At 39.8% G+C, this 21,593-nt stretch overlaps 2 protein-coding genes across 4 annotated transcripts; one reads left to right on the top strand and one right to left on the bottom strand.

Moving 5' to 3' along the window:
• Window positions 1–1,543: 1,543 nt before the first annotated feature.
• ddit4 (DNA damage inducible transcript 4) lies at window positions 1,544–3,266 on the top strand. Its single transcript, XM_005794579.3, has 3 exons — window positions 1,544–1,688; window positions 1,909–2,131; window positions 2,223–3,266. Exons 2-3 carry the CDS (start codon window positions 1,954–1,956, stop codon window positions 2,720–2,722), a joined length of 678 nt encoding a protein of 225 aa, XP_005794636.1. The 5' UTR covers window positions 1,544–1,688; window positions 1,909–1,953; the 3' UTR covers window positions 2,723–3,266.
• A 1,370-nt stretch (window positions 3,267–4,636) lies between these two features.
• Window positions 4,637–11,265, bottom strand: dnajb12 (DnaJ heat shock protein family (Hsp40) member B12). 3 transcript variants are annotated; one of them, XR_312661.2, is made up of 9 exons: window positions 10,943–11,265; window positions 9,553–9,730; window positions 9,317–9,462; window positions 8,984–9,157; window positions 8,836–8,906; window positions 7,968–8,077; window positions 6,773–6,945; window positions 5,386–6,663; window positions 4,637–4,922 (listed from the first exon to the last, which is right to left on the bottom strand). XR_312661.2 is itself a non-coding variant. In XM_023340441.1 (8 exons), the coding sequence occupies exons 1-7, from the start codon at window positions 11,073–11,075 to the stop codon at window positions 6,741–6,743; spliced, it is 1,017 nt and encodes a 338-aa protein (XP_023196209.1). In that variant the 5' UTR covers window positions 11,076–11,265; the 3' UTR covers window positions 4,637–4,922; window positions 6,719–6,740. The 3 variants fall into 3 exon arrangements, 2 of the variants coding, with proteins under 2 accessions (XP_023196209.1, XP_005794635.1); XM_023340441.1 differs by lacking the exon at window positions 5,386–6,663 and having other exon boundaries at window positions 6,719–6,945; XM_005794578.2 differs by having other exon boundaries at window positions 4,637–6,663.
• Between the last annotated feature and the right edge of the window lie 10,328 nt (window positions 11,266–21,593).

Here is a 21,593-nt window from a genome sequence, read left to right as displayed (position 1 = left end):
TGTGGGGGTTTCACTCCTCCAGATTTCTTCTGTCTTTGCTTCTTTTGTTTGCACTTAAATGTTCAGAACCGTGAAAGAACGTTTAATATCACAGCTAACCTGAGTAAATGGCAATTTTCAAGTGATTATGATATCCACTGAGGGGAATGAAGCTATATGTGACAAAGTAATTGTCCCATAAACCTGGTTGTTACTGAGTTTTAAAACAGTTTTTTATACTCTTTTGGAAGAGCTTTGGTATAATTCTCTTGGCAGAATAGTTTTAATTCAAACATTAGGATGTATTTGAGCATGAATGACCTGTGCAGAATAGGCACAGTATCTCCATAAAAATAAGTTTACACATTGACTAGAGCACACCAAACCTTTAATTTTGAGGTTATCATTTGTGACTCGTTCAGAGGTGGGCTTGTTATTGTGCTTTGAATTCTATCCAATGTACGTTCGACTTTAAGATCACAAACTGATTGATAGAAATTCTCCCTTGGGACTTTCTGGTGTTATGGAGTATCCTGGCTCCATTAATTATGGCAAACTGTCCAAGCGACAAAGCAGCCCCTGATTGTCACACTGCCATTTTTGCACAGTTTCTTTTTACTGTTTAACGATGGACACTTACTAACACAAATGAGATTTGCTTTGGATGTTTTGGGTTTTTTGTATCGGCTCCTGACTCAGTCGTTGATGCAAACTGGGAGCCTGGTTACCAGCATATCGAGGCATGATATGCTGCTTTTTGAGACCTTTAAACCTATTTCATGTTGTTAGCATCTAAAAGTTATATCTGCACTATACAGATCTAATAGTAATTATGCCTTAGTGGTAATCATAGTTAATTTATGACTTCAGAAAAAAAAAATCACCTTTTGACACTGAGCCAGGTTGGATAGTTTTCCCCTTCATAAATAAAGTCAATTTGAAAACTACCTTTTATACTTACATTGGTTCCCTTTGTCTTAGTGGTTTGAAGATCTGAAACCAATGTGTCAAAATATCATCAACACTTTAGTATGAGAATAAATATAATGCTTCCTGATGAGGTGAATAAATGCTGGCCTCTTTAATGTGTTACTTTTAATGTATGTTCACATTTATATCTTGCAGCTTATTGCGTGTTTGCATCGCTGCAGGTCAGATAAAAAATTCTGATGTAATGCTTGAGAGAAAAACAGGTGACGTAATGTACTGTACACTGCAGCCCTGAACCAGCCTTTGGCAGGTCTGCATGGACTTTATCCTTTGCTTTTATGGCTGCCAATGCGCCAAACAACAACAGCAAAAAACAACATATGGATGTCTATTGAGGATGCTATACAAAAGAACCACTATATGACGGTTGCAAGCCCAGACAAGTCCCTGTACATTTCCACTACAGTGGGGTTGAAGCCACCCCTCCCTCTAAACCTCTTTCTCCTCCTGTTAGTCTTTCTTCTCTGCTGGCATGTTACCAGGCAAGATACAGCTCACAAGCCGTGCCCCTCTTTTTGATTGGGTGGTTGGGGGAAAATGGGCGTGGCCTCCTGCAGGGCCTATATAAGCATTGTTGCGGGGGTAAAGAGACTGCGGAGCTCGACAGCTGCTGAAAGAACGGGAAGGAGGAGTGAACGGTGGAAGTTTCTAGACAATAACTATCCATTTTTTTCAACTAAAACAACGACTACGCACTTTAACAGTTTTATTTCAAAACTGTAAGTATTAATATTTGTTAGTTTTGCTGAAATTAGAGCTAATTTGACTAGCTTAAGCTGTTTAAGTATTGCTGTTGCTAGCTTTAAACGTCTGCATTTCTTTACTGTAATTAAGATGGCATATTTTCTATCTCTTTTACTTATTTTTTTAATGTATTTTTTTTTAAAGTGGTTGAAGTATTATGTTAATTTGTGGTCTTTGTTTCTCCTCATAAAACAGCTGAAATCTGACACGCATCTGTTGAACACTAAAGAGAGGACAAACATGCCTGAAGTCTTTGCATCCATAGAGGTTGGAAGTATACCTCCGTCCCCAGTGGACAGCAGTCCCCGAAGACTGTCTTGGGGGAAACTGGTCCAAAGACTGGCTGATTTCAGCACACACGACAGCAGCATTGAATCAGGGTCCAATAATGGCAGCAGGAGTGATCTTTCAGACTCAGGTGAGCGTTTCCTTCCAAATCTGTTGAAATCCTATTGGAGGTATTTTTTTATAAAGCTTGAAAGTGCTCACACCCTGCTTTTCCTCTGCAGGCTCTGATTTCTCCAGTGATCTGTGTCCAGCGAATGATGACCTTTTCTTTGACCCAATGGAGGAAGCGATCCTGAAAGAAGTAGTGGACCTTATTGCACGGAGCCTAAGGGAGGCCAAAGACTCAGACTGTGCGTTGAGATGTACCAAGCTGCTCATTCCGGAGAAACTTCTGGAGCACATCGGACAGGAGCTCATCCACCTGGCAGCTAGCGAGCCCTGCGGTTTAAGAGGGGCTCTCATCGACCTCTGCGTGGAGCAAGGGGCCGCCTGCGAGAGCATAGGACAGCTATCCGTGGACCCTTACCTCGTCCCCACATTTCAGCTCACTCTGGTGCTGAGGCTAGAGTCGGGTGGGCTGTGGCCTAAAATCCAGGGACTGTTCAGCTCCAAATCTCCTTCCACTCCAGCTCTCAGACAAGCTCTAAAACTTAGCACTGGGTTCCGCGTGATTAAAAAGAAACTGTATTCTTCTGAAGGGCTGCTCATAGAGGAATGTTGAATGTCTTGAGTGGATAGAAAAAAACTCACAGAAAGGCCTTAGAACTTCAAATATGTGATGCCTTTTGAAGTGTAAGGATGACCTTTGTCATAATGTAGCCTTTTGTTCCTACTGTTCAGGACCTGAAGTTTATGGTACTTGGAACATTTTTGGGTTTTTTTAGCCTAACCATTGTGCTTCATCTTGGTAAACGGGCATTTTGCAAGTATTAAAGTGTGAACCTTAGTTTCTGTTGAAACTTTGTTCAGGCAGCTAGCTGTATTCTTTGAATCTCTGTAGATTTATTTTTCGTTTTTATATAAACATGTCAGTGAATTGAACTGTAGACCATTATCTTAGGGTATCTTTGACACACCCAGAGTTAAAGCCAGCCAGAGCTTGTACATTTGCAAGCCACAGCTAAGGTTTCAAACCTCATTCAGTGTTCCGTTGTGTGTTTGAGCCTCATGCTTTCAACTTTATTTGATATTCAGATTTTCATAATGTTGCACTGTTTTTGTACTTTCATGATCACAAATAAATTATTGTTTTTTTAATAACAATCCTTGATGTGTTTTTAAATGTTCTTGCATTTCTTGTATTTGTGGTTCATTTTAGAGTGAGATTTAGGTGACTCATGAAAATGAGGAGGAGATGCCCAATTTTAATAATATAATTGTCATATAAATTATTAACAAGGTGTACACAACTTTCATCTCTGACTATTCTAGAAAAGTTAATCTGTTATTTTAAAAAATAAGTTGTAAAACTGATATTTTAAAAAGATCTATAATACACAGAGTGACCTCAATCCTCTACTTCTATTGATTTAGATGCTTATGGGTTACAACTATTAAACATTTAAATCTAGCTTCCTAAAATGGAATGTTACAAAACCTCAAAGGAGGGTTTTTAATACAGACTTACTGAATGTAAGTCCATGTAATGTAGCTGCACACCACACATCATGCGAATAAACTAGGTTTTACTACCTGCTACATACACAAGTACGACACACATGTAAAAGTGTTTAGATGTGAAAAAGAAGTAAAAGAATGAATATCAAGAGTAAAAATAACACCGTTTACTACTAAAAATGTGAGTAGCAGCCATCTTCAAATCCTAACTGGGATTAGTCGGAGTTCTACCACTTTCCAAGCGAGTTGTCCGGCTTGGGTTTGGCATTCCGGTCGATTCTTCCGACTTGGAAGTCGGAATTTCCGAGTTTCGACTACAAATGTAACTCAGCATTATGGAGTTTGTCAGTGACTCTCAAGTTAGCATTCTTCATATCTATTCTTAATAAAATGTCCTTCTATTTCTTAGTTTTATATAATCTTAAAATCTTATTATTTATACGTTTTATATTTTGAACAGAATTACTGAAATAAATTGACTTTTGGATGATATAATTTATTCCAATGTAGTGGATATAATGTTGCTGAGTTCATGCAACAAAATGGATAACACTAGTTTTGTTGAATCAAAACTCAGATGCAACAAACTCCAAATTACATAATGAATGTTGGCCCAGAACTAGAGGGACATCGATCAGAAAGAAGCTCTCTGACTGAAGTTTGTTTTTATGCTAAGTTAAAGTTTCATCTGCTAGAGAGAGGAGTACTGACTTCTTCGAACAGATGAATGAAAATGTTCCTCCTTTCTTGACTTCTTGACTTTGATCTGAAAACTTTTGTACTCATCTGTAGTGACATTATTGCTGAATGTAACAAGTAGTCACACACTAAGTCAGCATAATCGAGCCACCATGGCTTTCAAGAGGTTTTTGGGGCAAGGCATAAAATTTTTTCTTAAGTTCTTAGCCACAAATTTAACAGTTTAAACCAGCTGTCTGTCACAAGTACGAGCAAAACTTGAAGTTGAAACCAATTCATGACTCAAGCGAGAAAAAAAAAAAAAGTCACTCAGAAAAAGTTGCAACATCTGCCGAAAACAGCTGAATTTATTTATAGAGAAAGAATGTGACGCTGCACTCTCTGCTGCTCTGGACAAGCTGCACGTCTCACTCTCAAAAGTGTGAACGTGCGCGCTGCCATGCGTCCACTTCCCAGCCTTAGTCAGCCTCCCAGCACAGTTTGTACTAAATATGCTGACAAGGCTTTTGTTTTGTTTTTTTGTTGTCTCTTTTCGCCTCCGTGCTTGTTCTGCTCGCAGCAATGAGTCACATTCAACACGTTCAGGCATCCGTCTTTATTTTAATCTGGGAGTAGAAACACAGTGGGGGACAAAAAAAGTGAGACAATATTCTACTTTTCTCTTAGTTTGATGATGTATGTAATAAATAAGATACAAAGAATAAATATCATGTTCCGAACTAAATATGAGATGTATCAGAGACAACACACAGCAAAGACCTACATCCTGCTGTAGTCCCACCTGGTGGGTATAAGCACACATTTCATCCTTTTGGCACAGTACCTTACAAAAGTATTCACACCCCTTGAACAGTCTCATATGCTGACACTTTACAGTCATATGTTGTTGTTTTTTTAGATTTTATGTGATATACCAACACAAAGTAGAGCATTACAGGGATAGGAAAAGGAAGAGAACACAAGGCTTTCAACAATTTTATAGTGAGCTGAAATTGTACTGATACCCCTCAATAAAATCCAGTGCAAACCTTCAGAAGTGACCCAATAGTGAAAGCCATTGTTGTTTACCTAAATTGGTAAGCCAAGGAAGGAACTCATCATTCATATAGCTCTGTAGGAGCTGCACAGATCCATGGCCCTATCAATCCAGAGGTAGAAGAAAAACGAGATGATGGTCAGATGAAACCAAGATTGAACTTCTCGGATTACATGCGATGTGTGAAGGACAACGAGTACAAAGCATTGACCTGAACGCATCATCCCAACTGTTAGACATGTCATGCCTTTCTTAAGAACAGACAGGGAACATTGTCAAAACACATTTTATTTTTACAAATCAGTGCATGCATTTGTGTTCAGCTAAATACAAAAATATAAGAAACAGTTGGTGGCCGTAAAAGACTTCTGAGAGGCTTTTTGTTGGTCTATCACAATAAATCCCAATTTTATTTCACATAATGTGAAAAACCTCGGGGGATGTAAATACTTTTTCAAGGCCTTGCATCCAAAGTGAAGTGAGGTAACACCATATGGCCGTCCTTCATTTAATCAAAGGACAAAATGTGACAGGATTATCTCCCAACTCTTGCCTCTCAAGTACATTAGAACAAAAGACCGTGTCTAACTACGCCCAAACTGTGAGTGCACGTGTTAATCAGAGGCTACACTAATTTCCCTGCATAGTTAGAATGTGCATTTAGAGACAGTGGAGGCAGCTTCTCCTCTGACTTCATAAAAAAACAAAAAAAACAAGAGGAAGCATTCAACATGGTATTTTTTAAACTGCTGTGTAAGTTAACATCCGCATTTCTATTTATAGCTAAACTTTGTGTCTGGTTCGACACTGGCTTCTCAGTCGTACAGAGGTGAAGCAATCTTTTTCATCTTCATGGCTTCTGTTCTTTCAGGCTTCTCATCAAATCTACATCTTGTTCCCTTGTCAAGATGTGATAAATGGCTTTGTTTTAATTCATGGCAATATATATATATATATATATATACGAAGAATTCTATGTCAATCAGGTGAACTTAGAAAAGAGAGTGGAGAGGGAAGTGTTTTACTCGTGTGTCTTTAGCTACGTAAGGCCTTGAGGATGTTGAAGCTTATGTATTTACAGCCTTTGTGTTAGTCATGTTTTGGGATGATTCTAGAAACCTGAAGGCAACAAGAGGAAAGATAATCAGAACTAATCCTATTCTGGAGAACTAATGTAAGATTAGCAATGTTTTAATGTAAGGAGGCCGTAATCTCTGAGAGCTTGGCGCAGCTTGGAGTTCGAGCCCGCTGCGCTCTCTGGTACAGCTCACTGTCTCCAAAATAGCGAGCCCTGTAGAGCATTCCTTCCTCTGCAACAGACCACACAAACAAATCATGTGAGATATACGAGGAGGGCTGCCAAACCTCTTCAAGCGTTGCAAAAGCTTCAGCCTGGCCTGATGCAAGAAGAAGCCCTACTTTGCTGTTTCTCTTTCCAGCAGTTGTTGCGGAGGTTTGAAATGTAGTCATCCTCCACGCTGCGCTCCAGATTTTTCAGATTCATGCCTGTGAACTCTTTGGAGAACTGCTCCCCCACATAATATGGCACCTTCAGGTTCTCAGTCAGCCTCTTCTGCGTGTAGCCAGCTGACCTAGCAGGAGATAAGACAGCGTGTGGGAGACATATCATATGACAGCAGGCAGCGCAGCAATGACCCACTGGGCCCTGAATCAACTTGGCTCAATTCAAAGGATATTTCAGATTGCAAATGTAAGAGTTTCCATAAGACAAACGAAATGGAAAAAAAATCTCTAAAACCATCTGTTTCTGAAAATAAAATTAAGAAATTGTTTCCATGCAACTTATATGCTTTTTAGAGCAATGACTTTACTATGCCTTGTGAAAATCTAATTTTCACATTTAAATCGTAAATCCCAAAGCATTTTTTGGGTGGAGGATGGGGTGAAGTAAGATAAAATAGAGCATAATTGGGAATTGGGAAGGGGAAAAAATGACATATAAAAATATGAAAATTGTGTCGGGTTTTCCCTTGCAAAAAAGCCCAGTTTTGGTCAGATTGAATGGAATATTAATTTCCAAGCCTTGCAACAGGTTTTCAATTAGATTTAGCTCTAAACCTGCACTGGTCTATTGGAAACATTTTAATCTATTGTAGCTCTAGGTACTTACCATCATTATCTTACTGGAAGGTTGGACCTTTTCCCTGGTTTCATCTGTCCCGCCCCCCACAACTGTACCATAGGGTTGTAGTATGGCTTTTATGGCTCTTTTAACAATGATTTTTTTTTCTTTCCGTCATAAAAGTGAAATCTATTTAATAATTAGATGACTTTTGAGGCAGCTGGATACACTGGATTTCATTTAGGGATATCAGAGTAAACATGTCTGAAAACAAACGAGCCTCACAGCCTTCAGATTTTTATTTGCAAACCATTTTCAAGAGTCGTTCTAATAAAGCATGCTAAGGTTTTGTGGCTGTAACGTGAGACACTGTGAAAAAGTTCTAGAGTTCACAGCTAAATTAAGCTGGCTTGGAAAATTTTACTTAAAAGATGATATCCTGTTCAAGTCCTTTTCGGTCAGGCAGAACAACCGTTCACTGTGTTATTTAACACTCTTGTGCACCGTTTTAGAACAGGAGGTCACACTCACGGCCTGAAGCTGAGACTGTAGGAGGGGCTGTTGACCATTATCTGACTGAGAGCCGACACAATCACCAGAATGAGGATGGGCATGACCTGCACAAAGACAGCCAGACCTCCCTGCGGGTGTGACAGAAAAACATCTCTGAAGGGAAACGTCTTCTCAACCTTGTAAAATGGCGAGCGACTAAATGCCACCCCCTGCTGGCGATTATGCGACACCACATTATCTGTATACTGCATTTACTCTGAGAGGTATAATTAGAGCAAACAAAAATCGAAAACACAACACAGACACAGCACATACTATTGACTGTACAACTTGGTATCGAGTGTGCTCTAAGAGTCAAAATTCAACACATATTTTTTAACTCTTAGTCAACTCTAATATTACCCATTGCTTGTTCAGAATACAAAAAAGAAAATGCAGAAACTAAATGTGTTAAAGCATAACTAATGGAATTAAATAGTCAAAATAAAGAAAACCATGTGAAGACATAAAAATATAGAAGAAAACTGTTAATTAAAGTAATTAACTAATGGAGTAAAAAATGTAATCAACAACTGATACAGTAATACATAAATAAAGGCAATTTGTAAAAACAACAACCATAGTAAAACATAATAATGAAAATAGTAATAATGATAATAGTAATGTAGAGGAAGAAGAACTCATGGTAAGTATGCTATACATAAAATACAAAACTTTGTAATCAATTTTTGTTTAAGCTGCTGTACTGCATGAACAATAGATACATGAATGGTGAAAAAATAGGTTGTTGTGAAGCAATCAAAGAACAAAGACAGATCAAATAAAAATAAATAGATCAAAATAAAACAATTAATCAGAAGAATATACAAATAATGTAACAACTTACATCTCTTGGTCGTTCTCTTCTCTCCCGCCTCTGGTTACGCATCCGCCCATTAGTGTATACATGACCATTACCTAGAATAATAAAGTATGGTTTATCAATTTCACCTCAAGTAGATGGCTGTTGAAAGACAAAGAGAGGTGACACTTACTCGATGGATAACCTCCTCCAAAGAACATGTTGAAGAGATCTTCAGGTGAGATATCTGGCTCAAAATTTCCATTTTCAGGGCTGCTATTTGATGGATGCCTTCCCTCTTCTCCCCACTGATCATACTGCCTTCTTTTGTTTGCATTACTCAGAACAGCATAGGCATTTCCGATAGCTGTGAGAAATGAACAATTGTTATACTTTCTACAAGTTCAGTTGGCATCTGTCTCATGTTTGACTTTTCTGATTGTCAACATGAATCGCGTTCATGTTGATTCATGTTGACAATCAACAACAAATTGTTGATTGTCAACATGACAATCAACTGAATCACCTTTAAATGCTTCCGTCGCGCCCGGCGCGTGATTCTTGTCAGGGTGGAATTTCAGAGCCAGTTTTCTGTACGACCTCTTGAGCTCGTCCTCAGAGAAATCTTTCTGGAGCCCGAGGATTTCGTAGAAGTCTTTGCATTGTTTTATTCTGTGTGCAAAAAACACATGGTTAGGAATGTGGAGGGCAGATGAAGAAAAAATTTTAATTACATCAACAGCACCTCCATTTATTCAGTACCTTCTCACGGCCTCCTGCTGCTCTGCCGTGTAAGATCTAAGGGTGTCTGAAGGTTTTTCTTCTGGCTTGGTGTCTTCATGTGGGACCTGTCGCTGTCGAGGCCCAGAATCGTCGCGGAAGTCTGAGTGGCCGCCATGTCTGGGAGTGAAGCCATTCCTTGCAATAAGGTCCAGCAGTGCTGACAATCAGACAGTGACAAATTGTTATTAACTAGAGCACTAAGACAGCACCTAAAATCACACAAACCCTTGTTTTACAGATTAGCTAATCATACTTATCATACACTGCTCAAAAAAATAAAGGGAACACTTAAACAGGTGTTTAACACTTAAAGTGTTCCCTTTATTTTTTTGAGCAGTATATTTTAGGAATTACATAAGGTCATTTTCTAGAAGCTTTCTCTAAAAAGACCTTTTACTGCTTGTTGTGTCTAAATTTTTCCGCCAGCTTTTGTTTCAGTTACAGTACAGTTGTTCAGCTGCAAGGTGAACTTCCCAAGTCTTTTCACACCTCTAAAAGTTTATTTTAATCCAATTTCTAATTATAGTCTGTTTGTCCCCATTCTAGTCTTAAATAGAAATTACAAATAAAAGAAAATACAAACTGTTAAACATGCTTGTGAAACAAGGTGGTAGGCCCTGGGTGGGCTGACGTCACTCTGAACTACGGAAGCCCAAGTAGTTCAACAGTTAAAAAATCTAAAAATCCAGATTTTCCAAAAAGTTTCCTAAATAGGAGATTTGATTCTATAAAAATTAATTTATTGCACACCTCTAAACACAACTGGAATCTGTTTGCCGGTTTGGTAACTGGATTTTAATTAGGAGTATCAGAACAGAGTGAATGAGGTTGAATACAAACATACATAATACAATAGCAACAACATGACAAAAAGAAAAGAATTTTGTTATATACATATGTGTGTGTAATTAAATATTATGTTCCTTGCACTTTGTAATTTTGTACTGCTTTATTATCACATATAGTTTACATAAAACATGAAGCTTTGTGATTGTAATGTGACAAAAGGTGTTCGGGGAAAAAACAGTATGAATAGTGCATGCAAAGGAAACTGCTATTTAAGGATGCTGGTAATCTAGGTCCCTCTCCTGCCCTGTTGTTGACCGGATGTCTAGGTTTTTTTTTTTTTTTTCTATTAATATTTACTGACACATTCAAACCCAAAATATTAATGAAAATGAACATCAGCTTTGAGTATTGTCAAGCTTAACATTAGAGTTTAATAGTAACGGAGTCAGCTAGTAATGCTATTACAGGCCCTGGCTGTATGCTGTATGCGCAGCTCCTCTGGGATGGAGGTGCTGCTGCAGGTGATGATGCTGCAACTACAGAGTCCTCATCACGCACCACCATCATAACTCTTGCTTACCTTGAGCTTTCTCTGTTGGGAAGAGTCTCTGTGCCTTCTCCAAGAACCTCAGCGCCTTTTCAGGCTGGTGAATCTTTAAAGCTGCGGCAGCAATGTCAATGCAGCGCTCCGCCTCGTCCCTGTTTACTTCCATTGCAGCAGCAGCAGCAGCGGCAACGACAATGACTATAAATACATCCGCTACCTAATTAAAATGCGAATACACTGTAAATAGACTAAAGTCATTCAGTTATGAAAATATCTACTTATTAGCATAGGAGCAAATTTTTACTGCCGGTGCCCAGGCTTGTCCCGTTTGTTTAATGAAAATGATTAAGGTGGCATCATCGGTGCTATACTTGAAATCTCCCCTAGATGGCGACAAAGTCTCCAGCTTTCCAAATGTAGGTCAGCCAGGAAGAAACGCAAAACTGTGATAAGCCAAGCCGGAGTTACATAGAGTCAAGTTTCACTTTTACACTTTTGCGCAACTACACATTGGCTTACGGTCATTTTATAACCTAATGATGCATTCAAATACAATACGCACATTTGATCATTTGTACTGAAATTGATCTGAAATGATGTATTGTTATAGAATAGAATAGAATAGAATAGAATAGAATAGAATAGAATAGAATAGAATAGAATATACTTTTTTGTCCAAGATTGGGGGAATTTCAAAATTAACAGCAGCAACATAAAAGGACATCGGGGCAATTATGTTCACACAAAAATAAAAGTACTGAAGATAAAGGCATTAAAATATATAAAATTAAAATAATGAAAATATATGTGAAATGCATGTGTGTGTAACCCACATGTATATGTGTGGTACTGTTAGTGGTATTTTATTTCTGTAGGATTTTGTTTTGTTATTTAATGTTCCCAGCAATTTAGTTATATTTTCATTTTGAGTTTTCTTGTCATACCAGAAACCGCCAGCAGGTGGCTTGTGAGTTACACTCTGGTTTAGACAGCAGGAAACTATTATAAGAAGAAGAAGAAAACCGTAGCTGGCAGTAGCACGTTGTGCGAATTACTGCATGCTATAAGATAAATTCTTGATTAATTCCGGTAACGGTTAAGAGAAAAGAAGATCCGTGACCTGATCCCTGGCAGTAAAACACATTTTTACTGTGATTTTCTCTGGTGAGTGTTGTAACGTGTTTTTGCAACCGAAATTAAGCTAATGCTAACTGGCGTCATAGGCATTACTGCTCATATATTCCGACAAGGAAGAACAGAGAAACGTAAATAAAACCAATCGGAGAAACGTGTGAGATTAAAATGATGATTTTCACTGTATTGCATTTTTTTGTTATGTACAAACTAAGAGGTCGGATACAGTGTGATACGTTTGTTTTGCAAGCTTGCCATTAGTTGAATGTTATTTTTGTGATAAATGGAATTTATTGCTTCCTGCATACTTTTGAAACTTAATAGTTAATTAAGTTCTATATATATGCAGGTGGGTTTTTTTCAGAACCCCATGCAACTTTGAAGACTGTGCAGCTGCATAGCATCGCAGGCCTGGATTGGATTGCTGAGCTCCAGGGTTCAACCCAAGACCTGGGACTGCTGGATCCGCTGCCTACTTTGCTCTGGATAAGATAAGATTTTGGATCCAAAGAAACACATGGCCATTTAACAAAGACTTGACTGACTGACTTAAATTACTGAACTAAGAAAACAAAACTTCCAAAGGACGAACTGAACTATAAGGAATCTGAACCAAAAGAAAATACACTGCCTGATAAAAAAGGTGGACACTTTATGTTGGAACAAAAAAAACTGTACCGTAATATTCTGTTTCAAGTTGTATTAAATAATCTGTTCATTCTTGATAGTATGGTTGTTTGTACTTATTATCCTCCTTTTTGAACTTAGAAAGATAGACTAACTGTAACTTCAACATTGAAATCTAAGTTTCTCAACTTATCTATTCGTAAGTTACACTAGTTGGTTACATAAGTGGCGAGCCAGCCAGGAGGATTTTAGGCTATAAACAACCAATATACATAATTGATTAGTGATCAGTGTGTTATTTGATCACACTGATTAAATAACAGTGTGATCAAATATTGTCTGATAATAACCAGACAAAATATGGCTTCTGTTGCTGACATTGGTAGCGAGCATGGTGTAAATGACAGAAAATCAATCCTTTTGAAGGGCATACTTGATGATGACACAGATGAAGACATTGTAGAGGCTGTATTCTTATATGGTAGTGTCAGTAAAATAGTGAGACTCAAAGACTTTCAAGTGATTGTTGAGTTTGACTCAGAAGAGTCGCTAAAGCTCATCAGTTTCCCCTCTGTGATACAGTCTCCTAAGAACCCAGTCTCAAAATGGTGTTTGGACAGAGTTGAGGTTTTAACTACTCCCACACAATCACAGTCAGCCATTGATGAAAACCCTGAAGCCACATGTTCCTTTAAAACTGTGCAGAATGAACGGGGTAGCTCAGATAGTACTGGAAGTGAATCAGACAGCAGTGGATCATCTGTTATATTCAGTCCTCAAAAATCACAACCTCCACCCAGTAAGCCATTAAAATCTGTCTCCAAATCACAAGGTGGAACAGAGAAGCTTAAGAGGACAAGAAAGGGACAGGCAGTACGACCAAAGGAGCAAGCCATGGGCACTGCCACAACCCTAGACTCTGACATACTAAACCCACCAGATGTGCAACGAATAATAGTGGAGCATGTCATTAAGAGTGAAGCTACGACAGCTCCAGGCTCCAAGAGACTGCGTTCCTTCTCAGGCAGAGTTCCTAAACCGCCTGGTGAAGTGGATTTTGAAACATGGTGTTTACATGTTGAACTTATGTTTCAGGATGGCTATACAATGGATGTGCAGCGACGACTGATTCTGGAGAGCTTACTGTCGCCCGCAGCAGACATTGTAAAACAACTAGGCTCTCAGTCACCTCCTCAAGACTATGTAAAACTCCTCCAGTCAGCCTATGGCCTTGTTGACGACGGGGAGGAGATCTTTGCCAGGTTCCTCAGTACTCATCAGGACGCAGGTGAGAAAGCATCTGAATACATTCAGAGACTGCAGACACTTCTCAGCACTGCGATCAGACGGGGTGGTGTAAGTGAGGCCAATGCTAATAGACAACTTTACAAACAGTTTGTGCGTGGTTGCTGGGACCAGACTTTACTGTTGACCCTGCAACAGAAACTGAGAAATGATCCTGCCCCAAATTTTTCAGAGCTTCTTCTTGAATTAAGAACTGAAGAAGAAAGAAGATCTCTAAAAGTAGACAGAATGCAACGTCACCTTGGAGGGTTTAAAGCAAAACCTCTTGCCCAGTTTCATGGCATTCCAGATCCCACCCCCACAACTAATCAAGACACAGATTTAATGCAGAAATATATAACAGAGACTGAGAATTTAAGGAAACAAGTGGCTGAACTTAAACTACAGCTAACTGAAAAAAGAGCCCAAAGACGAAAGAAACACGAACAGAAACATGCCAGTGCTTCAGAACCTCAACCACCACATTTCACAGAACTGCAAGCACATCAACCTGTACACAGATCAGCTCCAAAAGCGTGGTTTTGTTTTAAATGTGGTGAAAATAACCACATTGCCCGAGAGTGCATCAATGCTCCAAACAAAGACCTTGTTGATAAAAAGAACAAAGAATTAAAGACGAAACAGCAAGAGTGGCAAGCTAAATATGCCCCAGCTTTAAACTGGACAGGGTTTCAGTAGAGGGACGCACTGAGACCTTACCAGAGTTTAGTCCCAATTTGGAGAAAAGTCCAAAGCTAGCACAAGATAACCAAAAGAACAAAAGACTGGAACAAATAGATGACATTACCAACTCCTGTTCAGCATTATCGGAGGAGGCTCTTTTGAGTGCTCTGGTTGGGTCAAAACGTACTGCTAGCTTGACTATTGATGGGGTTCACAGCGTGTGTCTTCTAGATTCTGGCTCCCAGGTAACCACAGTATCAGAGACATTTCACAAACTACACCTACCTGCACGCCCGATTCAGTCTGTGGCCAAATTGCTTGACATAGAGGGCGCAGGGGGTCAGCAAGTACCCTACTTGGGTTACATAGAACTCAATTTGTGTTTTCCAAAAGAGATTACTGGGAGACCTGAGGAAGTGAATACCCTAGCACTCATTGTACCAGACTGCAGATCAAACCAAGAGATTCCAGTTCTCATTGGGACAAATGTTTTGGATGTGCTTTATGAGACATTCACATCCTACAAAGAGTCAGACACAAGTGTCAGACATTGTGACAGCATTCCAGTGATCCAAACCATGTTCAACAGAATCAAAGTTGATAAGAGAAGTGGTAAAACAGGAAAAGTTAAGCTGTTGAGCAGAAAATGTGTCGCAGTACCAGCTGGTGAAAAAGCTGTATTGACAGGCTATGCCAGACATGTTGATATAAACCCAGGTAGTCCTCTGCTAGTAGAATCCACAGCATCATGCTTGCCTGGGGGTTTCCTATTTTGCAACTACATTATGACAGCTCCCTCAAAGGCTTCTTTTAAGCTTCCTATTCTGGTCAAGAACGAGAGTGCTCATACAATCAGAATCCCTGCTGGTCAAACAGTGGCTGAACTATATGCCCCCTTGTCAGTGTGCTCTTTAGCTTCAGGCTTGAGTAGTAACACAAGGACTAGCTCTCAGTCTCCAAAGTCTGTTGCTGAGTTTGATAACATCAAAACCACTACAGACAGCCCACTTAAGTTTGACTTAACTGATACTCCTCTCTCCGAAGAATGGAGGCAGAGAATTATGGAAAAGCTCAACTCAATGTCAGATGTTTTTGCCATGCATGATTTGGATTATGGACACACAACTGCTGTGAAGCATCACATTCGACTTTCGGATGCAACTCCATTCAAACAACGACCCAGACCTATACACCCCTCGGACTATGAAGCTGTCAGACAGCATTTAAAAGAACTTTGTGAGGCTAACGTTATTCGTGAATCTGAGAGTCCATTCGCATCACCGATTGTGGTGGTTAAAAAGAAAAACGGGGCCATTAGGTTATGCGTCGATTACAGAAAATTAAACAATCAAACCATCAAAGATGCATACGCCCTACCAAACATTGAAGAAGCTTTTTCAGCCTTAACAGGCTCAAAATGGTTTTCTGTTATGGACTTAAAGTCTGGATATTATCAAGTTGAGGTTGAGGAAAGTGACAAACATAAGACAGCATTTGTTACTCCTGTGGGATTTTGGGAGTTTAATAGAATGCCCCAGGGAGTCACCAATGCGCCTAGCACATTTCAACGTGTTATGGAAAAGTGCATGGGAAGTCTCAACCTCAAAGAGGTCCTAGTCTTTCTGGACGACCTCATTGTGTTCTCAAGTTCATTGGAGGAGCATGAGGAGCGCCTCATGCGTGTCCTGTCAAAACTCAGAGAATTTGGACTCAAACTTTCCCCGGACAAGTGCCATTTTTTCAGGAAGTCTGTTAAATATCTCGGTCATATTGTCTCAGAGAAAGGCGTGGAGACTGACCCTGAAAAAATAGCTGCCCTCACCACCTGGCCAAAACCCAGAAACATAAAAGAGCTCAAATCATTTTTAGGGTTTGCAGGCTATTACAGGAGGTTCATTAAGGACTACTCTAAAATCGCAAGGCCCTTAAATGATCTCACTGCAGGTTGTTACCCCCCCAGAAGGTCTAACAGAGCAGGAACAAAGCACAGCTCTATTATAGATCCAAGGAGACCTTTTGCTGATAAGTGGACGGCCAACTGTGACGAATCCTTCAACACTCTGATACACAAACTGACAACAGCTCCAGTTTTAGGCTTTGCAGATGCTAAACAGCCCTACATCCTTCATACGGATGCAAGTATTCATGGACTCGGTGCAGCTCTTTACCAAGAGCAAGATGGGCATCTGAGAGTAATAGCTTTTGCAAGCCGGGGTCTGTCCAACTGTGAAAAAAGATACCCAACACATAAACTGGAGTTCCTTGCCCTAAAATGGGCAGTAACGGACAAGTTTTTCGATTATCTCTATGGTGCCAAGTTTACTGTTGTGACGGACAATAACCCTTTAACATATGTCCTGACGTCCGCCAAGTTAGATGCAGCTGGTCACAGATGGTTGGCTGCACTTGCCACCTTTGACTTTCGTATTCAGTACAGGGCTGGAAAATCAAACCAAGATGCCGACGGTCTCTCCCGCAGACCTCATGTACAAGATGAAATGGACAACTCTGCTAAAGATGAGGACGACCGTATTGACCGGTTCATGTCTGACATCACTCAGAACGTGACTGTTTCTCCAGAAGTAGTACGTGCAATATGCCAACGACACATTGTCCACTCAGAATTTCAACCACAGTCTGAGTTGCCCTTCCTTGGCTTTATTGAGTGTGTTGCTATTGATGCAAATGCTATTCCACCAGATTACAGCCGCACAGACATTTTGCCTGGCTCATGCACTTTACCACAAATGTCTCAACGTGACTGGGCTTTAGAGCAGAAGAAAGACCCATCCATCAGCAGGGTCGTAACCTTGTTAATGGGGGGGAGGAGACCACCTCACAGAACGCAACAAAAGGAAGACAGAGAAGTCCAGCTCATGTTACGGCTATGGGACCAACTAGTTATGAGAGATGAAGTGCTTTACCGGAAAAGACTTCTAAATGGTGTACCATCTTTCCAACTAGTTCTGCCGAGGACTTTTCGAAATGAGGCTTTGGACAGCCTACATGACTGTATGGGACATATGGGTGTAGATCGCACCACAGATCTGGTTCGTGCACGCTTTTATTGGCCACACATGCTCACTGACATAAACAACAAAATACACACATGTGAGAGGTGCATCAGACAAAAAGCCAGAGCTGAACACAGTGCTCCTTTGGTGAACATTTGTACCAGCAGACCGCTGGAGCTAGTCTGCATGGACTACCTGTCCTTGGAATCTGATGAAAAAGGGTCAAAAAATATACTCGTAATCACTGACCACTTCACCAAGTACGCAGTGGCAGTACCCACAGTTGACCAAAAAGCAAAAACCGTGGCCAAAGCCTTGTGGAATAATTTTTTTATTCACTACGGCCTGCCGGAGCGTTTGCATAGTGATCAGGGCCGGGATTTTGAGTCCACACTGATCAGAGAGCTATGCAATCTGCTTGGAATAAAAAAAACAAGAACGACTCCTTATCATCCACGTGGCAATCCTGTGGAAAGATTTAACAGGACACTCCTTGCCATGTTGGGCACCTTACAAGAAGAGGATAAGTTAAGGTGGAGGGATTTTGTGCAGCCATTGGTGCATGCCTATAATTGCACAAAAAATGACACGACTGGATACTCACCTTATCAGCTCATGTTTGGACGACAACCAAACTTACCCATTGACATTGCATTTGGACTCGACAAGCCTACTGGGAGGGGCGAAACACATAGTCAGTATGTAAAAGGCCTCAGAGACAGTTTGACAGAGAGTTACAAAATTGCTATTGAACATAGCGAAAAGACTGCCTCTTACAACAAACAGAGATTTGACAACAAGGTGAGGGAGTCTAAGCTCGAAGTGGGAGATCGTGTGTTAGTGAAAAATGTAGGTCTCCGTGGTAAACACAAGATTTCCAACAGGTGGACTAACACTGTTTACAAAGTGATTAAACAGATAGACAACCTCCCTGTTTATGTAGTAGCTCCCTTTGATGATGTGGGTCCAGAAAGAGTCTTGCATAGAGACTTGTTACTGCCCTGTGGGTTTCTGTCAGTTGCAAAAGAGCAACCTGAGCCCATAACACAAACCCAAACAAGGAAGTCTAAAAGACTGCAGTCAAGTGCGACAAAAAGAGGTGCTGGACATGAAGTTCCAGAGGATTCGCTGCTGGACAGCGCGGATGAAGATGTGGAGTATTATTACTATCCTCCTACAAAGATGGTGACTGATGTTGGAACCCGAAACGATGATGAACAGGACAGAGACATGCAAATTGGATCTGAAGACCAAGTGTTGGACACAACTGAACTTGCCAGTGAGAGAACAGAAACTGACAATACAGAACAGGACGTGACAAACGAACATGTTTCAGTGCCATCACTTAATCCTGAAGCTTCACCATTTGAGCCACAAGAGCCAAAAGAGACCGTATCAGAAGAGCAGCAGCTCAAGGGTGAGTTAACCCAGTCACCCACACCTCGAATGTCCATCCAACCACCAGACCATGTCATAATAGATATTGGCAACCCTGAAACGTCTGAAACTGTTATCCCTATTGGAACGGACAACCCTGAAGGGAATGTTGAAGTAAGGAGATCAACAAGAGAAAGAACCCATCCCAAGAGACTCACCTACCCATCCTTAGGAAACCCACTTCTGGTAGTTATGCAGTCTTTACTTGGTGGCTTAGACAACGCACTACAAATAGCCCTTGAACGTGACTTTTATGCCCCTGTATTTGATGCTTAGGAGATGTTGACATGCAGGGACGCATGCAATTAATGGGGGGGAGGATGTAACCCACATGTATATGTGTGGTACTGTTAGTGGTATTTTATTTCTGTAGGATTTTGTTTTGTTATTTAATGTTCCCAGCAATTTAGTTATATTTTCATTTTGAGTTTTCTTGTCATACCAGAAACCGCCAGCAGGTGGCTTGTGAGTTACACTCTGGTTTAGACAGCAGGAAACTATTATAAGAAGAAGAAGAAAACCGTAGCTGGCAGTAGCACGTTGTGCGAATTACTGCATGCTATAAGATAAATTCTTGATTAATTCCGGTAACGGTTAAGAGAAAAGAAGATCCGTGACCTGATCCCTGGCAGTAAAACACATTTTTACTGTGATTTTCTCTGGTGAGTGTTGTAACGTGTTTTTGCAACCGAAATTAAGCTAATGCTAACTGGCGTCATAGGCATTACTGCTCATATATTCCGACAAGGAAGAACAGAGAAACGTAAATAAAACCAATCGGAGAAACGTGTGAGATTAAAATGATGATTTTCACTGTATTGCATTTTTTTGTTATGTACAAACTAAGAGGTCGGATACAGTGTGATACGTTTGTTTTGCAAGCTTGCCATTAGTTGAATGTTATTTTTGTGATAAATGGAATTTATTGCTTCCTGCATACTTTTGAAACTTAATAGTTAATTAAGTTCTATATATATGCAGGTGGGTTTTTTTCAGAACCCCATGCAACTTTGAAGACTGTGCAGCTGCATAGCATCGCAGGCCTGGATTGGATTGCTGAGCTCCAGGGTTCAACCCAAGACCTGGGACTGCTGGATCCGCTGCCTACTTTGCTCTGGATAAGATAAGATTTTGGATCCAAAGAAACACATGGCCATTTAACAAAGACTTGACTGACTGACTTAAATTACTGAACTAAGAAAACAAAACTTCCAAAGGACGAACTGAACTATAAGGAATCTGAACCAAAAGAAAATACACTGCCTGATAAAAAAGGTGGACACTTTATGTTGGAACAAAAAAAACTGTACCGTAATATTCTGTTTCAAGTTGTATTAAATAATCTGTTCATTCTTGATAGTATGGTTGTTTGTACTTATTATCCTCCTTTTTGAACTTAGAAAGATAGACTAACTGTAACTTCAACATTGAAATCTAAGTTTCTCAACTTATCTATTCGTAAGTTACACTAGTTGGTTACATGTGTATTTGTGCATTAAACCAGTAGACAATTCACAATATAAAACTGTGCAAACAAAGCTATGCAAATACAAGCAGAAATTTTATTTGAAATTAGTAAAACTGTGCAAATAACTGTGCAAACACCAGCAGGGATGTAGACATTTACTCAGTTTGTTGTGACACAGTGATGGTTACAGTCCAACAAGTTCTGAGAAGAAGGATATCTGATAACACTACTTTGTGCACTTAAGATGCATCAGTCTGACAGTGAAAGAACTCTCCAGTTCACCAACAGCTTCATGTATGGAATGGGAGACATTGTCCAACAGTGATGTTATTTTAGTTAAGAGTTATTCTTATGATTAGATGCCAGAGCAGTATTAGTCAATGCCTCCCATAGAAGATACTTGATCGCTTTCACTTGGTTTTACTCTTGTATTTTGCCCTAATAAATTAGTAGTTATTTTAAATGTTACAAATGAATAACATCAAAGTTTAAACTGCCCATAGGCAACAGCACATCCAGGTGGCAGTTTCAAGGGAGACCCCAGGCCTCCCACACTAATTACGGTTTAATGGATGTTTTTGTGGCAAAGTATGCCTAACTATAATATTTTATTTTTGTTATTTATGTGCTGATAAGTAATAATTAATATTAAACCAGAAATTGAAGTGGTCACTATTTAATAAAAATATGTCAAACTGCTCATCACAGACTCTCTCAGTTAAATATGTGTGGGCTTGAGCTATCTTGCTGGGAAAGGATGGGAAATGTGTCTATATTTGCAAATCACAAAGAAACATACTATGAAAGACTTATTGTAGAAAATGGTTATGCTACAAACATATTAAAAAGTTATTACAATTAATAATTTTTTATAAGAAAAAAATATTTTCATACATAACTTCATTTAAATGCACCACGGAGTTACGAGGCGTCCGCAAAGTGTAGTAAATGCGCGCGCACAGCTAGCGGAGAAACATCTCGAAGGGGAAATACGATTCGGCACATCCGCATTACATTTTGGTTCACGCGCCATTAA

Source organism: Xiphophorus maculatus, chromosome 10 (genome assembly GCF_002775205.1).
Source record: "Xiphophorus maculatus strain JP 163 A chromosome 10, X_maculatus-5.0-male, whole genome shotgun sequence".
In the NCBI taxonomy this organism is placed as follows: Eukaryota; Metazoa; Chordata; class Actinopteri; order Cyprinodontiformes; family Poeciliidae; genus Xiphophorus; species Xiphophorus maculatus.
The sequence above is the reverse complement of the archived record's forward strand: the minus strand, read 5'-3'. Positions and strand labels throughout refer to the sequence as shown.